The sequence below is a fragment of the Triturus cristatus genome, chromosome 4_1 (genome assembly GCF_964204655.1).
Source record: "Triturus cristatus chromosome 4_1, aTriCri1.1, whole genome shotgun sequence".
Classification (NCBI taxonomy): Eukaryota; Metazoa; Chordata; class Amphibia; order Caudata; family Salamandridae; genus Triturus; species Triturus cristatus.
The window spans coordinates 1,236,121,060-1,236,141,482 of NC_140585.1; the positions used below are offsets into that span (position 1 = coordinate 1,236,121,060).

General features: G+C 40.6%; 1 protein-coding gene across 2 annotated transcripts in view; it reads left to right on the forward strand.

Annotated features, from left to right (window-relative positions):
• The window catches only part of SOAT2 (sterol O-acyltransferase 2), a 467,803-nt gene that overhangs the window by 134,785 nt on the left and 312,595 nt on the right, over window positions 1-20,423 (forward strand). For both annotated transcript variants that reach the window (XM_085654643.1, XM_085654644.1), the window contains one exon: window positions 1,344-1,397. In XM_085654643.1, the coding sequence (XP_085510769.1) occupies window positions 1,344-1,397 (54 nt within the window). The remainder of the gene's footprint in view (window positions 1-1,343; window positions 1,398-20,423) is intronic.

Sequence of the window (20,423 nt, forward strand, 5' to 3'; positions counted from 1 at the left end):
CTGGCGAATTTCAATTGTTTCTTGGTTTTTAAACGGTAGTGCTTTTTCAGTGAATTTCTAAGGTTTTTTTTAACATAAGTTAAAATCTCACTACCTTCCAAATGTATGTTTGTGGTAACGGCTTCAGAACAAACAAAACTGCCTTATTTAATAATAATTGAGAGTTACAGTACTAAAAATCCAAAGTGGTGTGCTTAGTACACTATAAACTTGCTTCTACTCTGCAGGCATATACGCTGCAGTGTGTTTAGGAGAGAGATCAGGGTAATAAATAAAGTAGAGATTTGAGGTTAAAACTAAGATAAACATGAATTACTATTGAATACAGTGACGCTCCTCGGAATCAACCTGTGGATTAGAACCTGTCTATTGGTGAAAATCCATATGCAGTATCTTCTATTTTGATTTTTTCAGAACTTATTTTAATTTATCTGAATGGCAACAAGAATACTGCCCTGATGAAGCGAGATGTCCTTGCGAAACACTTGTGAGGTTAGTCCTGACAATTTCGACAGGGTATAGGGCCGTGCTTCAAGGGCGCAATGGACGTCGTTTCTACTAAGGAATAGGATCCCACGAAGAGCGTTCTTGCAGTTACTTCTCCTAAATAAGAAAGTGCCTCTTTCATAGGGGCATATCTACAACGCGGCGATAGAAAATTATCGCCGCTTTTGCAGTCGTTTTCGGCCAAAAAGCGGCGATAATTTTATCGCCTAATTAGCAAGATCACGCTAACATGTGAAACCTTGCATTATCGCACAAATTCCTAACACCCAGCTTTGCATCTCTAATGAGATGCAAAGTGGGCGTTCCTGACCTGACATGACAAATGTCGCTAAGCGACATTTCTCCTATCATCAAGCCCCACACGATGAAGCATAGCGGCAAGAAAAGTAGCGATAACCCCTGTTATCGCTACTTTCCTTACGCCTGCCTCAGGACTGACTTAGCCATGATATCCTATGGAAGGTGGATATCATGGCTAAGTTTGGGAGGCTCTACCAACAAGCTAACGCCACATTTCGTGAGATTATCGCTGGGTTTCAAGCGATAATCTCACGTTAGGCAGTTAGCGCTAGGATTTTTATCGCCTTTGAGATAAGCGTTGCTAATAGCACGCTATCTCAGCGATAAAAATCCACGTTAGCCGGCGATAATTATCCTAGCGCTAAGTGCACTTAGCGATAATTATCGCCGGTTGTTGCTGATATGCCCCATAGAGTGGAAGATGAAGGCCTGGCCCAAAACTCTCCTTTGCATTCTACGAGACTAAAAATCATTGTCTATAGGCGGTTTTCACACATTTTCTGTATGTCATAACTAAGTTCTTTTTTGCGTTGTAGGAATCAAGAAATAGAAAAACAGAAAGTGTTCATCGAGAGACAATCACTTCTAGAGTGAGTATGAGCTGGGAGAATTTTTTCATATATCATGCAAAGTAAATGGTCTTTTTAAAAATAAAAAAAAATTAGAAACTACATCAGGTGGGGCAGCAGTCGAGAGGCAAAAGATGGGAAAGTAGAGTGAGTAAGACTGGGTGGAGAGAAAGGGAAAGATGAAGTAAAGAGATACGAAAAGAGGGCTAAAGGGAAAAAGTCTAAAGAAACAACAGCATTAATACGTCCATAAAATACCAGAAGAGGTGGAGCATAGTTGGAAGATGGTAAGACTGGAAAAGAAAATGATAGTAAATGTAGATGAAGGGAAAATAAAAGGCTGCGAAGGGGCTGGTGCCTGGCAAATTGGAATATTAAAGGCAATTCCTTCTGGACAAATGATGAGACATGAGGTGGGCATGTCGAGAGGGTGAGGAAATAGAACAAACGTTGGCAAAGCCAATATGTTTAGCCTATGTGAGATCCATTGGCTGCTGTGCAACATAGCTTAAAGTAAGAAGAAAAAACACTGTAACACATTGACATAGTGTTTTTTTAAAACTTTACGCCATGTGCAACATATTATAAAAAATGCGTGGTTCGGAGGTGGTCAAGAAACATGGGGGGAAGGGATGTGGGGGACAATGGGAGGACGGCAGGGATGGAGGTCAATGGACGGAAGGGTGCAGTCCATGACTTCATTTCCACTTATACAGTACACTAGCATATGAACATTTAAACCCCTCTCCGAGAAGGACGTTCTTCGCACTCCAGTTTCCTTTTGAAACCTCAGAGAAGACTTCCTTTTCCTGTGCAGTGTGTTTCTTATTTGTTTAGAGGGGCGTGGAAAGTGTCTACACTCCAACTGGTGCATCTTCCAAATCTGCCCATCCTTAGATTTCTAGAGTAAATGCTAGACAGCCTTCAATTATACGTTTATGCTTGTATGCAGGGTATGCCTATGTTAAGCCCTTGATTCAGATAGCGGTAGTGCTTACGTTCGGCCTGCATGTGTGGTTTGTTCACAGTATCTGGCTGCAATAAGCATGTGGTGTAAAGCATGTGATACTAAATTTCACATAATGCACAGTTTAGACGGAAGGTGGGGAGGACAATGTTAAAACAAGCATTTGCAATGCAATTGGTCTTGCATTTATGAGAGTTTGAGCTATTGGCATTGTAAATAACAATGCGTTTTTTTAACCCCTTCAGTGCCACGCCCTTTCCCCCTCCTGTGCCGGGCGTTGCACTAGTGGGTGGGGTTCATGACGAGATAGTCTCGTCATGGGCACAGCGCAACCGTGCTCCATGACGAGACTATCTCGTCATGGGCACTGAAGAGGTTAATGTGTTTTTTTTAAAACAGATAAATAAAAGGCATTGTCATTTACAATGCCAATAGCTTAAACTCTCGCAAACTGCGAGACCTATTTCTTTGCAAATGCATTCGGGGCCCATGCTATAAAAATAAAAAAAACATTAGGACAGAGCGTGTCCTGCCTGAAACAGCAAACAGTACAAATCTATTAGAGAAAATAGTGCTCGGAGGCTGTAAATAAAGCCTACCGAGTATCAACATACGTAACAGGGGGTGTCGCCATGGGAGGTTACAAAATGAGACAAGGCGGTACTAAGGAGGAACTACTAAGCCTATTGACCAATGAACAGCCACAGTTTACAGTGGACAATGACACACGCCAATGAAAAATATGGGCGGAGAGTGGGCGGAGCTTCAAGTCCCTACCTGAACCACAGCACCGAGACCGCCCTCATCGCATCCACAGACGACATCAGGATCCTACTGGACAACGGCGAGACGGCGGCCCTCATCCTTCTGGACCTCTCCGCCGCCTTCGACACCATCTGCCACCGCACACTACGTACATGACTCCACGACGCAGGGATCCGAGACATGGCCCTGGACTGGACCTCCTCCTTCCTCTCCGGCAGAACCCAGAGAGTCCGCCTCCCCCGTTTCGATCCAAAGCCTCTGAGATCATCTGCGGCGTCCCGCAGGGATCCTCCCTCAGCCCGACGCTGTTCAACGTCTACATGGCGCCTCTTGCACGCATCGCCCGACATCACGACCTCAACATAATCTCCTACGCCGACGACATGCAACAAATCCTCTCCCTCACCAAGGACCCCCTCACCGCCAAATCCAACCTCCGCCAGGGAATGAAGGCCGTTGGATGGAGGATAGCCGCCTTAAGCTGAACACAGACAAGACGGAGATCCTCATCCTCGGGCCCAACCCCTCAGTATGGGACGACTCCTGTGGTCCGCATCGCTGGGGACACCCCCCGCACCTACCAACCACGCACGCAACCTGGGAGTCATCCTCAACTCGAAACTCGCCATGACCAGAAAATTCAACGCTGTCTCCTCCACCTGCTTCAACACCCTCCGTATGCTCCGCAAGATCTACAGATGGATCCCGACAGACACAAGGAAAACAGTCACCCAGGCCCTAGTCAGCAGCAGACTCGACTACGGAAACGCCCTCTACGCCGGAGCCCCGACCAAGCTCATCAACAGACTGCAAAGAATCCAGAATACCTCTGCACGCCTGATCCTCGACATCCCGCACCGCGACCACATCACCCCCCACCTGAGGAACCTGCACTGGCTCCCCGTCGACAAAAGAATCTCCTTCAAGCTCCTGATCCACACACACAAGGCACTCCACAAGACCGGCCCAGCCTATCTCAACAGTCGACTCTCCTTCTACGTACCCAACAGGAAACTCCGCTCTGCAGACCTCTCCCTGGCTACCATCCCACGCATCCGTATAACCACACCCGGAGGCCGATACTTCTCCCACCGCCCCGCCATGACCTGGAATACCCTCCCCCTCAACCTACGACAAACCGAAGACCCTCTAACCTTGAGGAGACGACTCAAGACCTGGCTGTTCGATCAGTAGCAACAGCACCCCCCCCCCACTCCCCACCCTCAGCGCCTTGAAACCCTTGCGGGTAAGTAGTGCGCTTTACAAATTATTTGATTGATTGAAAACAACATGCCTCGCAGAGCAGCGCATGCGCTGCCCAGGCTCGACCGAACAAGCAAATTATGCGTCATTATAGGTCACATTCTGTGGCACCACTACTTCACTATTTTGATGTTTTTAACATATACTAACAGTGCATGTGGAAAGGTTCCACCTCAGTAATACCTTTTACCACACAACACTGCGACCAGCAACTCAAATGTGACCCGCTGCAATGGGTCCATTTTAGCTACAAATTTCGAAATAGTTTGTGATGCTTGGGTGAAAATTGTGTTGGCTGAGATAGAGTCTCCTTCTAGGCTTCCCCCAAACCTTTATAAGACTGTTATCTGTGGTAGATGTGGGTGAGATACTGAAAGCTCGAGCCAGGCATGAGCCTGAAGTCTGGCTCAGGTCGAGGTCCTGTTGGAACCTCAATCCCATAACGAACCTAGCTTTAATGTGGCTTCTGACTGCCTCCCTAGTCCCTATCCCCAAGATCTGGTATTAAGGTCAGACTGATTGACTGTGGAAGGTTCAAGTCTCTGCGTCGGCTCAACAACATCCTGTGATTCTGGGGAAATCCCTTGATTGTCCTGTGCCTATAAACAAAGCATGTGACTCTGTGAAATGTAGCTAGCACATAATATGTAAATAAAGTGGTCCAATACCTTCGGGTTCAGTTTGCACTATATTTTAAAAGAAAAATGCACCAAGAGGCAAAAACAAAGCCTTGAGGAAGGACAAATAAATGCCCAGTTTCTGCTGGTTTGTACAACGTGAAAACGGAAACCCTGTATATATCGTGGCTTCCCCGCTTACACTGTGTGATCTGAGGGAAATATTTTATTTCACCAAAACTCTTTTCTTCATTTTTGCGTATGAAAGCACTCTCAAATATGTCAGTTCAGGCTACCAGTTGAATAAAACTATCACTTTTACTAAGTACTTCTCAGTGCCGCGCTAAAAAGTGCAGTATTAACGTCAAAGCCTCCACATTTTAAAGAAATACACTTTTTTAAATTTTGAAGAGACATATTTTTACATGATGTTTGCTGTATGATTTACATAGCAAATATTTTCAGGGCTCTATGATCCAAGCCAGAACCTTGCCTCGGCTCTGGCTCTCCCTGTTAATTTGTTGGCTCGCCGGCGTCTAATCTGCGGCACTTGTAATTCTTCAACGAGATGTTGTGGGTTAATTGACTGGGTGGGTTTGAGTGCTTGCAGGCCCACGGTCTCAAATTTTACATAGTTTCTCTTTCATGAAATAACCCATTGCTGCATAGTATTGACTAATTTCATAGATTTTGTATGTGCAATTTGCAATTTATGGATAGCTCTCATTGAAGATAATACGTTATCACAAATTACAGTTTATGGGCATTCATTCCTCTCTGGGGAGTGCAGAAGCATCTGTTGGGCCTGAAAACTGGTTTGATAAATTTTCAGCAATTTTACCAGACTAGAACGGTTTGGTTTTTTTGAAAGGCCACAAATGTGAGCTCGTACCACAGGACTTGTTTTATGTTTTGTGAGCGGTAGTTACATGCCTTTTTGAAGCTCACTTTTGTGATTTGGTTATATGCGTTATAGCATGCAAAGGTAAAGTAGTTTAATCAAAGAGTTGCAGGTGCAATAGCTTGCTCCAGCGTTTAAGCATGAATTCCGTGTTATGCATATTAATAAATCAGAAATATTGTGTTTTCAATGTAATGCTGTATTAATGAAACAGAAATCTCACATACATTTAGTTAAACTTAAAATAAGAATCTTTACATACTAAAATACATATAGTCATCTCACAAAAACCAAAATGAAACCATAAAAAAACAGTACACTTAGTTAAACAATATCTAATTCTATCTTTACATGCTAAAAAGTAAACTGTCATCTTCCAAAAATGAAAATATAGTCCGCAGTGAGAGACCTGATGATTTGGTGGTCCTCCCTAACCTAGAGAGAAAACAAAGCAGATGACTTGAACACAAAGAGCACATCATGCTGAACGATTCGGTGGTGGTCCCATCCTCCTAGGACCACCCCAAGCACAGTTATGGGCAAAAATACTATCCCAACCAAAGGTTGTGCAAAGCATTATGGGACGAGATTCTACAGTGCACTGAATATTATACTATTCATTATCAAAACATTCCTCAAGGGGCAGGCTCTCGGGCTCAGCTGAGAGCTAATACTATAATATTCACTGCACTGTAGAATCTCGCCCCATAATGCTTTGCTGGGCCTTTCATTGGCATTGTATTTTTGCCCATAACTGTGCTTGGGGTGGTCCTAGGAGGATGGGACATCACTGAATCATTCAAAATTAGGTGCTCTTTGTGTTTAAGGCATCTGCTTGGTCCTCCCCGTAGGTTAGGGGGGACCCCAAAATCATCACTTCTCTCATTGCCTGATACTGTTCAAAGCTGATTTTTGTGACTTTGTTATAAGCTTTTTAGCATGTAAAGGTAAACTTGCTTTATTAAAAGATTGTTGATGCAATAGTTTGTTCTAGAGTTTATGTATGATTTCTGTGTTATGCATATTAATAATACAGAAATCTTGTGTTTTCAGTGAAATGCTGATTAATAAAACAGAAATTTCACATACATTTAGTAACACTTCAAATAATTATCTTTACATATCGAAATACAAATACTCATCACATACAAGCAAATATGAAAACATAACAGTACATTCAATTAAACAACAATTAATTCTATCTTTACATGGTAATAATCATCTCACAAAAGTGAAAACGCAAATACAACACGCAGTGAGAGATGTGATGATTTTGGGCTCCTCCCTAACCTAGGGAGAGAACCAAGCAGATGCCTTGAACAGAAAGAGCACATCATGATGAACGATTAGGTGGTGGTCCAATCCTCCGAGAACCACACCAAGCACAGTTATGAGCAAAAATACAATCCCAACCAAAGGCTCTGCATAGCATTATGGGATAATATTCTAGAGTGTAGTGAATATTATAGTATCCAATATCAAAACATTCCTCAAGGGGCAAGCTCTCGGGCTCAGCTGAGAGCTAATACTATAATATTCACTGCACTCTAGAATCTCGCCCCATAATGCTTTGCTGGGCCTATGGTTGGCATTGTATTTTTGCCCATAACTTTGTTTGGGGTGGTCCTAGGGGGATGGGACCACCACAATCGTTCAGCATGATATTCTCTTTTTGTTCAAGACATCTGCTTGGCCCTCCCTCTAGGTTGGGGGGGGGCAAATCATCACCCCACTCACTGCCTGATATTTTTCAAATCTCATTTTTGTGATTTGGTTATATGCATTTTAGCATGCAAAGGTAAAGTTGTTTAATCAAAGAGTTGCGGGGGCAATAGCTTGCTCCAGAGTTTAAACATGAATTCCGTGTTATGCATATTATTAAATCAGAAATCTTGGGTTTTCAATGTTATGCTGTATTAATGAAAGAGAAATCTCACATAAATTTAGTTAAAATTAAAATAACTATCTGTACAAGTTAAAATACATATAGTCATCTCACAAAACCAAAATGAAACCATAAAAAGCAGTACATTTAGTTAAAGAATATCTAATTCTATCTTTACATGCGAAAAAGCACACTGTCATCTCACAAAATTGAAAATATAGCACGCAGTGAGAGACCTGATGATTTGGTGGTCCTCCCTAACCTAGAGAGAGAACAAAGCAGATGCCTTGAACACAAAGAGCACATCATGCTGAACGATTCGGTGGTGGTCCAATCCTCCTAGGACCACCTCAAGCACAGTTATGGGCAAAAATACAATCCCAACCAAACGTTCTGCAAAGCATTATGGGACGATATTCTAGAGTGCACTGAATATTATAGTATCCAATATCAAAACATTCCTCAAGGGGCAGGCTCTCGGGCTCAGCTGAGAGCTAATACTATAATATTCACTGCACTCTAGAATCTCGCCCCATAATGCTTTGCTGGGCCTTTCGTTGGCATTGTATTTTTGCCCATAACTTTGCTTGGAGTGGTCCTAGGAGGATGGGACCACCACAATCGTTGAGCATGATATGCTCTTTGTGTTCAAGGCATCTGCTTGGTCCTCCCCCTATGTTAGGGGGGGTTCCAAAATCATCACCTCTCTCATTGCCTCATATTTTTCTAAGCTCTCTTTTGTTAATTGGTTATATGATTTTCAGCATGTAGAGGTAAAGTTATTTCTAAAAGAGATGTGGATGCATTAGTTTGTTCTAGAGTTTATGTATGAATTCGGAGTTATGCATATTAACAAACCAGAAGTCTTGTGTTTTCAATGTAATGCTGTATTAATGAAACAGTAATCTCACATACTTTTAGTAAAACTTCAAATAATTATCTTTACATGCTAAAATACATATAGTCATCTCACAAGAACAAAAATAAAATTATAAAAACAGTACACTTAGTTAAAGAATAATTAATTCAATCTTTACATGCTAAAAGGCATATTGTCATCTCAGGAAAGTATAGCACGCAGTGAGAGACCTGATGATTTGATGGTCCTCCCTAACCTAGGGAGAGAACCAAGCAGATGCCTTGAACACCAAGAGCACATCATGCTGAACGATTCGGTGGTGGTCCCATCCTCCTAGGACCACCTCAAGCACAGTTATGGTCAAAATTACAATCCCAACCAAAGGTTCTGCAAAGCATTATGGGACGAGATTCGAGAGTGCAGTCAATATTATAGTATCCAATATCAAAACATTCCTCAAGGGGCAGGCTCTCGGGCTCAGCTGAGAGCTAATACTATAATATTCACTGCACTCTAGAATCTCGCCCCCATAATGCTTTGATGGGCCTTTCTATGGCATTGTATTTTTGCCCATAACTTTGCTTGGGGTGGTCCTAGGAGGATGGGACACCACTGAATCGTTCAGAATGATGTGCTCTTAGTGTTTAAGGCATCTGCTTGGTCCTCCCCCTAGGTTAGGGGGAACCCCAAAATCATCACTTCTCTCATTGCCTGATATTGTTCAAAGCTTATTTTTGTGACTTGGTTATAAGCTTTTTATTATGTAAGGGTAAATTTGTTATATCAAGAAATTATTAAAGCAATAGATTGTTTCAGAGCTTATGCATGATTTCTGTGTTATGCATATTAATAAAACAGAAATCTTGTGTTTTCAATGAAATGCAGATTAATAAAACAGAAATTTCACATACCTTTAGTAAATCTTCAAGTAACTATCTTTACATACTAAAATACAAATACTCATCTCATAAAAGCAAAAATGAAAACATAACAAAACATTCAGTTAAACAATAATTAATTCTATCTTTACATGGTAATAATCTTCTCACAAAAGTGAAAACGCAAATACAACACGCAGTGAGAAATGTGATGATTTTGGGCTCCTCCCTAACCTAGGGAGAGAACCAAGCAGATGCTTTGAACAGAAAGAGCACATCATGGTGAACGATTAGGTGGTGGTCCAATCCTCCGAGAACCACCCCAAGCACAGTTATGAGCAAAAATACAATCCCAACCAAAGGCCCTGCATAGCATTATGGGATAATATTCTAGAGTGTAGTGAATATTATAGTATCCAATATCAAAACATTCCTCAAGGGGCAGGCTCTCGGGCTCAGCTGAGAGCTAACACTATAATATTCACTGCACTCTAGAATCTTGCCCCATAATGCTTTGCTGAGCCTATGGTTGGCATTGTATTTTTGCCCATAACTTTGCTTGGGGTGGTCCTAGGGGGATGGGACCACCACAATCGTAGAGCATGATATTCTCTTTGTGTTCAAGGCATATGCTGGCCCTCCCTCTAGGTGGGGGGGGGGGTCAAATCATCACCCCACTCACTGCCTGATATTTTTCAAAACTCACTTTTGTGATTTGATTATATGCATTTTAGTATGCAAAGGTAAAGTTGGTAATCAAAGAGTTGCGGGTGCAGTAGCTTGCTCCAGAATTTAAGCATGAATTCCATGTTATGCATATTATTAAATCAGAAATCTTGTGTTTTCTATGTAATGCTGTATAAATGAAACAGAAATCTCACATACATTCAGTTAAACTTAAAATAACTATCTTTACATGCTAAAATACATATAATAATCTCACATAAACCAAAATGAAACCATAAAAAGCAGTACACTTAGTTAAAGAATATCTAATTCTATCTTTACATGCAAAAAAAAGCATACTGCCATCTCACAAAATTAAAAATATAGCACGCAGTGAGAGACCTGATGATTTGATGGTCCTCCCTAACCTAGAGAGAGAACAAAGCAGATGCCTTGAACACAAAGAGCACATCACGCTGAACGATTCGGTGGTGGTCCAATCCTCCTAGGACTACGTCAAGCACAGTTATGGGCAAAAATACAATCCCAACCAAAGGTTGCACAAAGCATTATGGGACGAGATTCTACAGTGCACTGAATATTATACTATCCAATATCAAAACATTCCTCAAAGGGCAGGCTCTCGGGCTCAGCTGAGAGCTAATACTACTATATTCACTGCACACTAGAATCGTGCCCCATAATGCTTTGCTGGGCCTATGGTTGGCATTGTATTTTTGCCCATAACTTTGCTTGGGGTGGTCCTAGGAGGATGGGACCAGCACTGAATCGTTAAGCATGATATGATCTTTGTGTTCAAGGCATCTGCTTGCCCTCCCCCTATATTGGGGTGACCCCAAAACCATCACCTCTATCATTTCCCAATAATTTTCAAAGCTCACTCTTGTGAATTGGTTATAAGCTTTTTAGCATGTAAAGTTAAAGTAGTTTTATCAAAGGTTTGTGGGTGTAATAACTTGCTCCAGAGTATATGCGTGAATCCCATGTTTCACATATTAATAAAACCCAAATCTTGCATTTTCAATGTAATACAGATTAATAAAACAGAAATCTCATATATTTTTAGCAAAACTTCAAATAACTATCTTTACATGCTGAAATACATATAGTCATCTCACAAAAACATATCCAACAGTACATTTAGTTAAACAATAATTAATTATATCTTTATATACTAAAATGCAAATAGTCATTTCACAAAACATGAAAGAAAAAATATAATAATACGCAGTGAGAAACGTGATGATTTTGGGGTCCTCCCTAACCTAGGGAGAGAACCAAGCAGATGCCTTGAACACAAAGAGCACATCATGCTGAACGATTAGGTGGTGGTCCAATCCTCATAGGACCACCCCAAGCACAGTTATGGGAAAAATACAATCTCAATCAAAGGCCCTGCAAAGCATTATGGGACGATATTCTAGAGTGTAGTGAATATTATAGTATCCAATATCAAAACATTCCTCAAGGGGCAGGCTCTCGGGCTCAGCTGAGAGCTAATACTATAATATTCACTGCACTCTAGAATCGTGCCCCATAATGCTTTGCTGGGCCTATGGGTGGGATTGTATTTTTACCCATAACTTTGCTTGGGGTGGTCCTAGGAGGATGGGACCACCACAATCATTGAGCATGATGTTCTCTTTGTGTTCAAGGCATCTGCTTGGCCCTCCCTCTAGGTTGGGGGTGGGGGGGCAAAATCATCACCTCTCTCATTGGCTGGTGTTTTTCAGAGTTCACTTTTGCTAATTGGTTATATGCTTTTTAGCATGCAAATGTAAAGTTAATTAATCAAAGGGTTGCGGATGCAGTAGCTTGTTCCAGAGTTTATGTATGAATTCGGTGTTAGGCATATTAATAAATCAGAAATCTTGTGTTGCCAGTGTAACGCCGTTTTAATGAAACAGTTATCTCACATACGTTTAGTAAAACTTAAAATAACTATCTTTACATGCTCAAATACATATAGTTATCTAACAAAAAATAAAATGAAGCAATAAAAAACAGTACACTTAGTTAAACAATATCGAATTCTATCTTTATATGCTAAAAAAAACATACTGTCATCACACAAAAATGAAAATATAGCCCGCAGTGAGAGACCTGATGATTTGGTGGTCCTCCCTAACCTAGAGAAAGAACAAAGCAGATGCCTTGAACACAAAGAGCACATCATGCTGAACGATTCGGTGGTGGTCCCATCCTCCTAGGACCACCTCAAGCACAGTTATGGGCAAAATACAATCTCAATCAAAGGCCCTGCAAAGCATTATGGGACGAGATTCTAGAGTGCACTGAATATTATACATCCAATATCAAAACATTCCTCAAGGGGCAGACTCTCGGGCTCAGCTGAGAGCTAATACTATAATATTCACTGCCCTCTAGAATCTCGCCCCATAATGCTTTGCTGGGCCTTTCATTGGCATTGTATTTTTGCCCATAACTTTGCTTGGAGTGGTCCTAGGAGGATGGGACCACCACAATTGTTGAGCATGATATTCTCTTTGTGTTCAAGGCATCTGCTTGGTCCTCCCCCTAGATTGGGGTGACCCCAAAATCATCACCTCTATCATTGCCCAATAATTTTCAAAGCTCACTCTTGTGAATTGGTTATAAGCTTTTTAGCATGTTAAGTTAAAGTAGTTTTATCAAACGTTTGTGGGTATAATAGCTTGCTCCAGAGTATATGTGTGAGTCCCATATTACACATATTAATACAACCAAAATCTTGCATTTTTGATCTTAATACAGATTAATAAAAAGAGAAACCTCATATATTTGTAGTAAAACTTAAAATAACTATCTTTAAATGCTAAAATACTTATAGACATCTCCCAAAAACATATCAAACGGTACATTTAGCCAAACAATAATTAATTCTATCTTTATATGCTAAAATGCATATAGTGATTTCACAAAAGTTGAAAGACAAAAAATAATAATCTGCTGTGTGAAACGTGATGATTTTGGGGTCCTCCCTAACCTAGGGGGAGAACCAAGCAGATGCCTTGAACACAAAGAGCACATCATGCTGAACGATTAGGTGGTGGTCCAATCCTCCTAAGACCACCTCCAGCACAGTTATGAGCAAAATACAATCTCAATCAAAGGCCCTGCAAAGCATTATGGGACGATATTCTAGAGTGTAGTGAATATTATAGTATCCAATATCAAAACATTCCTCAAGGGGCAGGGTCTCGGGCTCAGCTGAGAGCTAATACTATAATATTCACTGCACTCTAGAATCGTGCCCCATAATGCTTTGCTGGGCCTATGGGTGGGATTGTATTTTTGCCCATTACTTTGCTTGGGGTGGTCCTAGGAGGATGGGACCACCACAATCATTGAGCATGATATTCTCTTTGTTTTCAAGGCATCTGCTTGGCCCTCCCTCTGGGTTGGGGGGGGGGGGGGCAAATCATCACCCCACTCACTGGCTGATATTTTTCAAAGCTCACTTTTACGTTTTGGTTATAAGCATTTTAGAATGCAAAGGTAAAGTAGTTTAATCAAAAGGTTGCGGGTGCAATAGCTTGCTCCAGAGTTTAAGCATGAATTCCGTGTTATGCACATTATTAAATGAGAAATATTGTGTTTTTAATGTAGTGCTGTATTAATTAAACAGAAATCTCACATACATTTAGTTAAACTTAAAATAACTATCTTTACATGCTAAAATACATATAGTCATCTCACAAAAACCAAAATGAAACCATAAAAAAACAGTACACTTAGTTAAACAATATAAAATTCTATCTTTACAAGCAAAAAAAAAAATACTGCCATCTCACAAAATTGAAAATATAGCACGCAGTGAGAGACGTGATGATTTTGGGATCCTCCCTAACCTAGAGAGAGAACAAAGCAGATGCCTTGAACACAAAGAGCACATCATGCTGAACGATTCGGTGGTGGTCCAATCCTCCTAGGACCACCTCAAGCACAGTTATGGGCAAAAATACAATCCCAACCAAAGGCCCTGCATAGCATTATGGGACTATATTCTAGAGTGTAGTGAATATTATAGTATCCAATATCAAAACATTCCTCAAGGGGCAGGCTCTCGGGCTCTGCTGAGAACTAATACTATAAAATTCACTGCACTCTAGAATCTCGCCCCATAATGCTTTGCTGGGCCTTTCGTTGGCATTGTATTTTTGCCCATAACTTTGCTTGGAGTGGTCCTAGGAGGATGGGACCACCACAATCGTTGAGCATGATATGCTCTTTGTGTTCAAGGCATCTGCTTGGTCCTCCCCCTATGTTAGGGGGGTTCCAAAATCATCACCTCTCTCATTGCCTCATAACTTTCTAAGCTCACTTTCGTTAATTGGTTATATGATTTTTAGCATGCAAAGGTAAAGTTATTTTTCAAAGGATTGTAGATGCATTAGCTTGTTCCAGAGTTTATGTATAAATTCGGAGTTATGCATATTAATAAACCAGAAATCTTGTTTTTTCAATGTAATGCTGTATTAATGAAACCGTAACCTCACATACTTTTAGTAAAACTTCAAATAATTATCTTTGCTACTAAATTACATATAGTCATCTCACAAGAACCAAAATAAAATTATAAAAACTGTACACTTAGTTAAATAATAATTAATTCAATCTTAACATGCAAAAAGGCATATTGTCATCCCAGGAACATATAACACACAGTGAGAGACCTGATGATTTAGTGGTCCTCCCTAACCTAGGGAGAGAACCCAGCAGATGCCTTGAACACAAAGAGCACATCATGCTGAACGATTCGGTGGTGGTCCCATCCTCCTAGGACCACCCCAAGCACAGTTATGGGCAAAAATACTATCCCAACCAAAGGTTGTGCAAAGCATTATGGGACGAGATTCTACAGTGCACTGAATATTATACTATTCATTATCAAAACATTCCTCAAGGGGCAGGCTCTCGGGCACAGCTGAGAGCTAATACTATAATATTCACTGCACTGTAGAATCTCGCCCCATAATGCTTTGCTGGGCCTTTCTTTGGCATTGTATTTTTGCCCATAACTTGCTTGGGGTGGTCCTAGGAGGATGGGACATCACTGAATCGTTCAAAATGAGGGGCTCTTTGTGTTTAAGGCATCTGCTTGGTTCTCCCCCTAGGTTAGGGGGGACCCCAAAATCATCACTTCTCTCATTGCCTGATACTGTTCAAAGTTTATTTTTGAGACTTTGTTCTAAGCTTTTTAGCATGTAAAGGTAAAGTTGCTTTATTAAAAGATTGTTGATGCAATAGGTTGTTCCAGAGTTTATGCATGATTTCTGTGTTATGCATATTAATAAAACAGAAATCTTGTGTTTTCAATGAAATGCAGATTAATAAAACAGAAATTTCACGTACCTTTAGTAACACTACAAATAATTATCTTTACATATTAAAATACTAATCTCATAAAAGCAAAAATGAAAACATAACAGTACATTCAGTTAAACAACAATTAATTCTATCTTTACATGGTAATAATCATCTCACAAAAGTGCAAACGCAAATACAACACGCAGTGAGAGATGTGATGATTTTGGGCTTCTCCCTAATCTAGGGAGAGAACCAAGCAGATGCCTTGAACAGAAAGAGCACATCATGGTGAACGATTAGGTGGTGGTCCAATCCTCCCAGAACCACCCCAAGCACAGTTATGGGCAAAAATACAATCCCAGCCAAAGGCCCTGCATAGCATTATGGGACGTAATTCTAGAGTGTACTGAATATTATAGTATCCAATATCAAAACATTCCTCAAGGGGCAGGCTCTCGGGCTCAGCTGAGAGCTAATACTATAATATTCACTGCACTCTAGAATCTTGCCCCATAATGCTTTGCTGGGCCTTTCGTTGGCATTGTATTTTTGCCCATAACTTTCTTTGGGGTGGTCCTAGGGGGATGGGACCACCACAATCGTTCAGCATGATATTCTCTTTGCGTTCTAGGCATCTGCTTGGCCCTCCCTCTAGGTTGGGGGGGGCAAATCATCACCCCACTCACTGCCTGATATTTTTCAAATCTCATTTTTGTGATTTGGTTATATGCATTTTAGCATGCAAAGGTAAAGTTTTTTAATCAAAGGGTTGCGGGGGCAATAGCTTGCTCCAGAGTTTAAACATGAATTCCGTGTTATGCATATTATTAAATCAGAAATCTTGGGTTTTCAATGTTATGCTGTATTAATGAAAGAGAAATCTCACATACATTTAGTTAAACTTAAAATAACTATCTTTACAATTTAAAATACATATAGTCATCTCACAAAACCAAAATGAAACCATAAAAAGCAGTACACTTAGTTAAAGAATATCTAATTCTATCTTTATATGCTAAAAAGCATACTGTCATCTCACAAAATTGAAAATATAGCACGCAGTGAGAGACCTGATGATTTGGTGGTCCTCCCTAACCTAGAGAGAGAACCAAGCAGATGCCTTGAGCACAAAGAGCACATCATGCTGAACGATTCGGTGGTGGTCCCATCCTCCTAGGACCACCTCAAGCACAGTTATGGGCAAAAATACAATCCCAACCAAAGGTTCTGCAAAGCATTATGGGACGAGATTCTAGAGGGCAGTGAATATTATACTATCCGATATCAAAACATTCCTCAAGGGGCAGGCTCTCGGGCTCAGCTGAGAGCTAATACTATAATATTCACTGCACTCTAGAATCTCACCCCATAATGCTTTGCTGGGCCTTTCGTTGGCATTGTATTTTTGCCTATAACTTTGCTTGGAGTGGTCCTAGGAGGATGGGACCACCACTGAATCGTTAAGCATGATCTTTGTGTTCAAGGCATCTGCTTGCCCTACCCCTAGATTGGGGTGACCCCAAAATCATCACCTCTATCATTGCCCAATAATTTTCAAAGCTCACTCTTGTGAATTGGTTATAAGCTTTTTAGCATGTAAAGTTAAAGTAGTTTTATCAAACGTTTGTGGGTGTAATAGCTTGCTCCAGAGTATATGTGCGAATCCCATGTTACACATATTAATACAACCAAAATCTTGCATTTTTGATCTTAATACAGATTAATAAAATCAGAAATCTCATATATTTTTAGTAAAACTTAAAATAACATCTTTAAATGCTAAAATACATATAGTCATCTCCCAACAACATATCAAACGGTACATTTAGCCAAACAATAATTAATTCTATCTTTATATGCTAAAATGCATATAGTGATTTCACAAAAGGTGAAAGACAAAAAATAATAATCTGCAGTGTGAAACGTGATGATTTTGGGGTTCTCCCTAACCTAGGGGGAGAACCAAGCAGATGCCTTGAACACAAAGAGCACATCATGCTGAACGATTAGGTGGTGGTCCAATCCTCCTAGGACCACCTCAAGCACAGTTATGGGCAAAATACAATCTCAATCAAAGGCCCTGCAAAGCATTATGGGACGATATTCTAGAGTGTAGTGAATATTATAGTATCCAATATCAAAACATTCCTCAAGGGGCAGGGTCTCGGGCTCAGCTGAGAGCTAATACTATAATATTCACTGCACTCTAGAATCGTGCCCCATAATGCTTTGCTGGGCCTATGGGTGGGATTGTATTTTTACCCATAACTTTGCTTGGGGTGGTCCTAGGAGGATGGGACCACCACAATCATTGAGCATGATATTCTCTTTGTTTTCAAGGCATCTGCTTGGCCCTCCCTCTAGGTTGGGGGGGGCAAATCATCACCCCACTCACTGCCTGATATTTTTCAAAGCTCACTTTTATGTTTTGGTTATATGCATTTTAGAATGCAAAGGTAAAGTAGTTTAATCAAAAGGTTGCGGGTGCAATAGCTTGCTCCAGACTTGAAGCATGAATTCCGTGTTATGCATATTATTAAATCAGGAATATTGTGTTTTTAATGTAATGCTGTATTAATTAAACAGGAATCTCACATACATATAGTTAAACTTAAAATAACTATCTTTACATGCTAAAATACATATAGTCATCTCACAAAAACAAAAATGAAACCATAAAAAAACAGTACACTTAGTTAAACAATATCAAATTCTATCTTTACAAGCAAAAAAAAGCATACTGCCATCTCACAAAATTGAAAATATAGCACGCAGTGAGAGACGTGATGATTTTGGGATCCTCCCTAACCTAGAGAGAGAACAAAGCAGATGCCTTGAACACAAAGAGCACATCATGCTTAGCGATTCGGTGGTGGTCCCATCCTCCTAGGACCACCTCAAGCACAGTTATGGGCAAAAATACAATCCCAACCAAAGGCCCTGCATAGCATTATGGGACGATATTCTAGAGTAGTGAAAATTATAGTATCCAATATCAAAACATTCCTCAAGGGGCAAGCTCTCGGGCTCAGCTGAGAGCTAATACTATAACATTCACTGCACTCTAGATTCTTGCCCCATAATGCTTTGCTGGGCCTATGGTTGGCATTGTATTTTTGCCCATAACTTTGTTTGGGGTGGTCCTAGGGGGATGGGACCACCACAATCGTTCAGCATGATATTCTCTTTGTGTTCAAGGCATCTGCTTGGCCCTCCCTCTAGGTTGGGGGGGGGGGCAAATCATCACCCCACTCACTGCCTGATATTTTTCAAATCTCATTTTTGTGATTTGGTTATATGCATTTTAGCATGTAAATGTAAAGTTGTTTAATCAAAGGGTTGCGGGGGCAATAGCTTGCTCCAGAGTTTAAACATGAATTCCGTGTTATGCATGTTATTAAATCAGAAATCTTGGGTTTTCAATGTTATGCTGTATTAATGAAAGAAAAATATCACATACATTTAGTTAAACTTAAAATAACGATCTTTACAAGTTAAAATACATATAGTCATCTCACCAAACCAAAATGAAACCATAAAAAGCAGTACACTTAGTTAAAGAATATCTAATTCTATCTTTACATGCAAAAAAAGCACACTGTCATCTCACAAAATTGAAAATATAGCATGCAGTGAGAGACCTGATGATTTGGTGGTCCTCCCTAACCTAGAGAGAGAACAAAGCAGATGCCTTGAACACAAAGAGCACATCATGCTGAACGATTCGGTGGTGGTCCCATCCTCCTAGGACCACCTCAAGCACAGTTATGGTCAAAAATACAATCCCAACCAAAGGTTCTGCAAAGCATTATTGGACGAGATTCTAGAGTGCACTGAATATTATACTATCCAATAGCAAAACATTCCTCAAGGGGCAGGCTCTCTGGCTCAGCTGAGAGCTAATACTATAAAATTTACTGCACTCTAGAATCTCGCCCCATAATGCTTTGCTGGGCCTTTCGTTGGCATTGTATTTTTGCCCATAACTTTGCTTGGAGTGGTCCTAGGAGGATGGGACCACCACAATCGTTGAGCATGATATTCTCTTTGTGTTCAAGGCATCTGCTTGGTCCCTCCCCTATGTTAGGGGGGTTCCAAAATCATTACCTCTCTCATTGCCGCATAACTTTCTAAGCTCACTTTCGTTAATTGGTTATATAATTTTTAGCATGCAAAGGTAAAGTTATTTATCAAAGGGTTGTGGATGCATTAGCTTGTTCCAGAGTTTATGTATAAATTCAGAGTTATGCATATTAATAAACCAGAAATCTTGTTTTTTCAATGTATTGCTGTATTAATGAAACCGTAATCTCACATACTTTTAGTAAAACTTCAAATAATTATCTTTACTACTAAATTACATATAGTCATCGCACAAGAACCAAAATAAATTTATAAAAACAGTACACTTAGTTAAAGAATAATTAATTTAATCTTAACATACTAAAAAGCATATTGTCATCCCAGGAACATATAGCACACAGTGAGAGACCTGATGATTTGGTGGTCCTCCCTAACCTAGGGAGAGAACCAAGCAGATGCCTTGAACACAAAGATCCCATCCTCCTAGGACCACCCCAAGCACAGTTATGGTCAAAAATACAATCCCAACCAAAGGTTCTGCAAAGCATTATGGGACGAGATTCTAGAGTGCACTGAATATTATACTATCCAATAGCAAAACATTCCTCAAGGGGCAGGCTCCTTGGCTCAGCTGGGAGCTAATACTATAATATTCACTGCACTCTAGAATCTCGCCCCATAATGCCTTGCTGGGCCTTTCGTTGGCATTGTATTTTTGCCCATAACTTTGCTTGGAGTGGTCCTAGGAGGATGGGACCACCACAATCGTTGAGCATGGTATGCTCTTTGTGTTCAAGGCATCTGCTTGGTCCTCCCCCTATGTTAGGGGGGG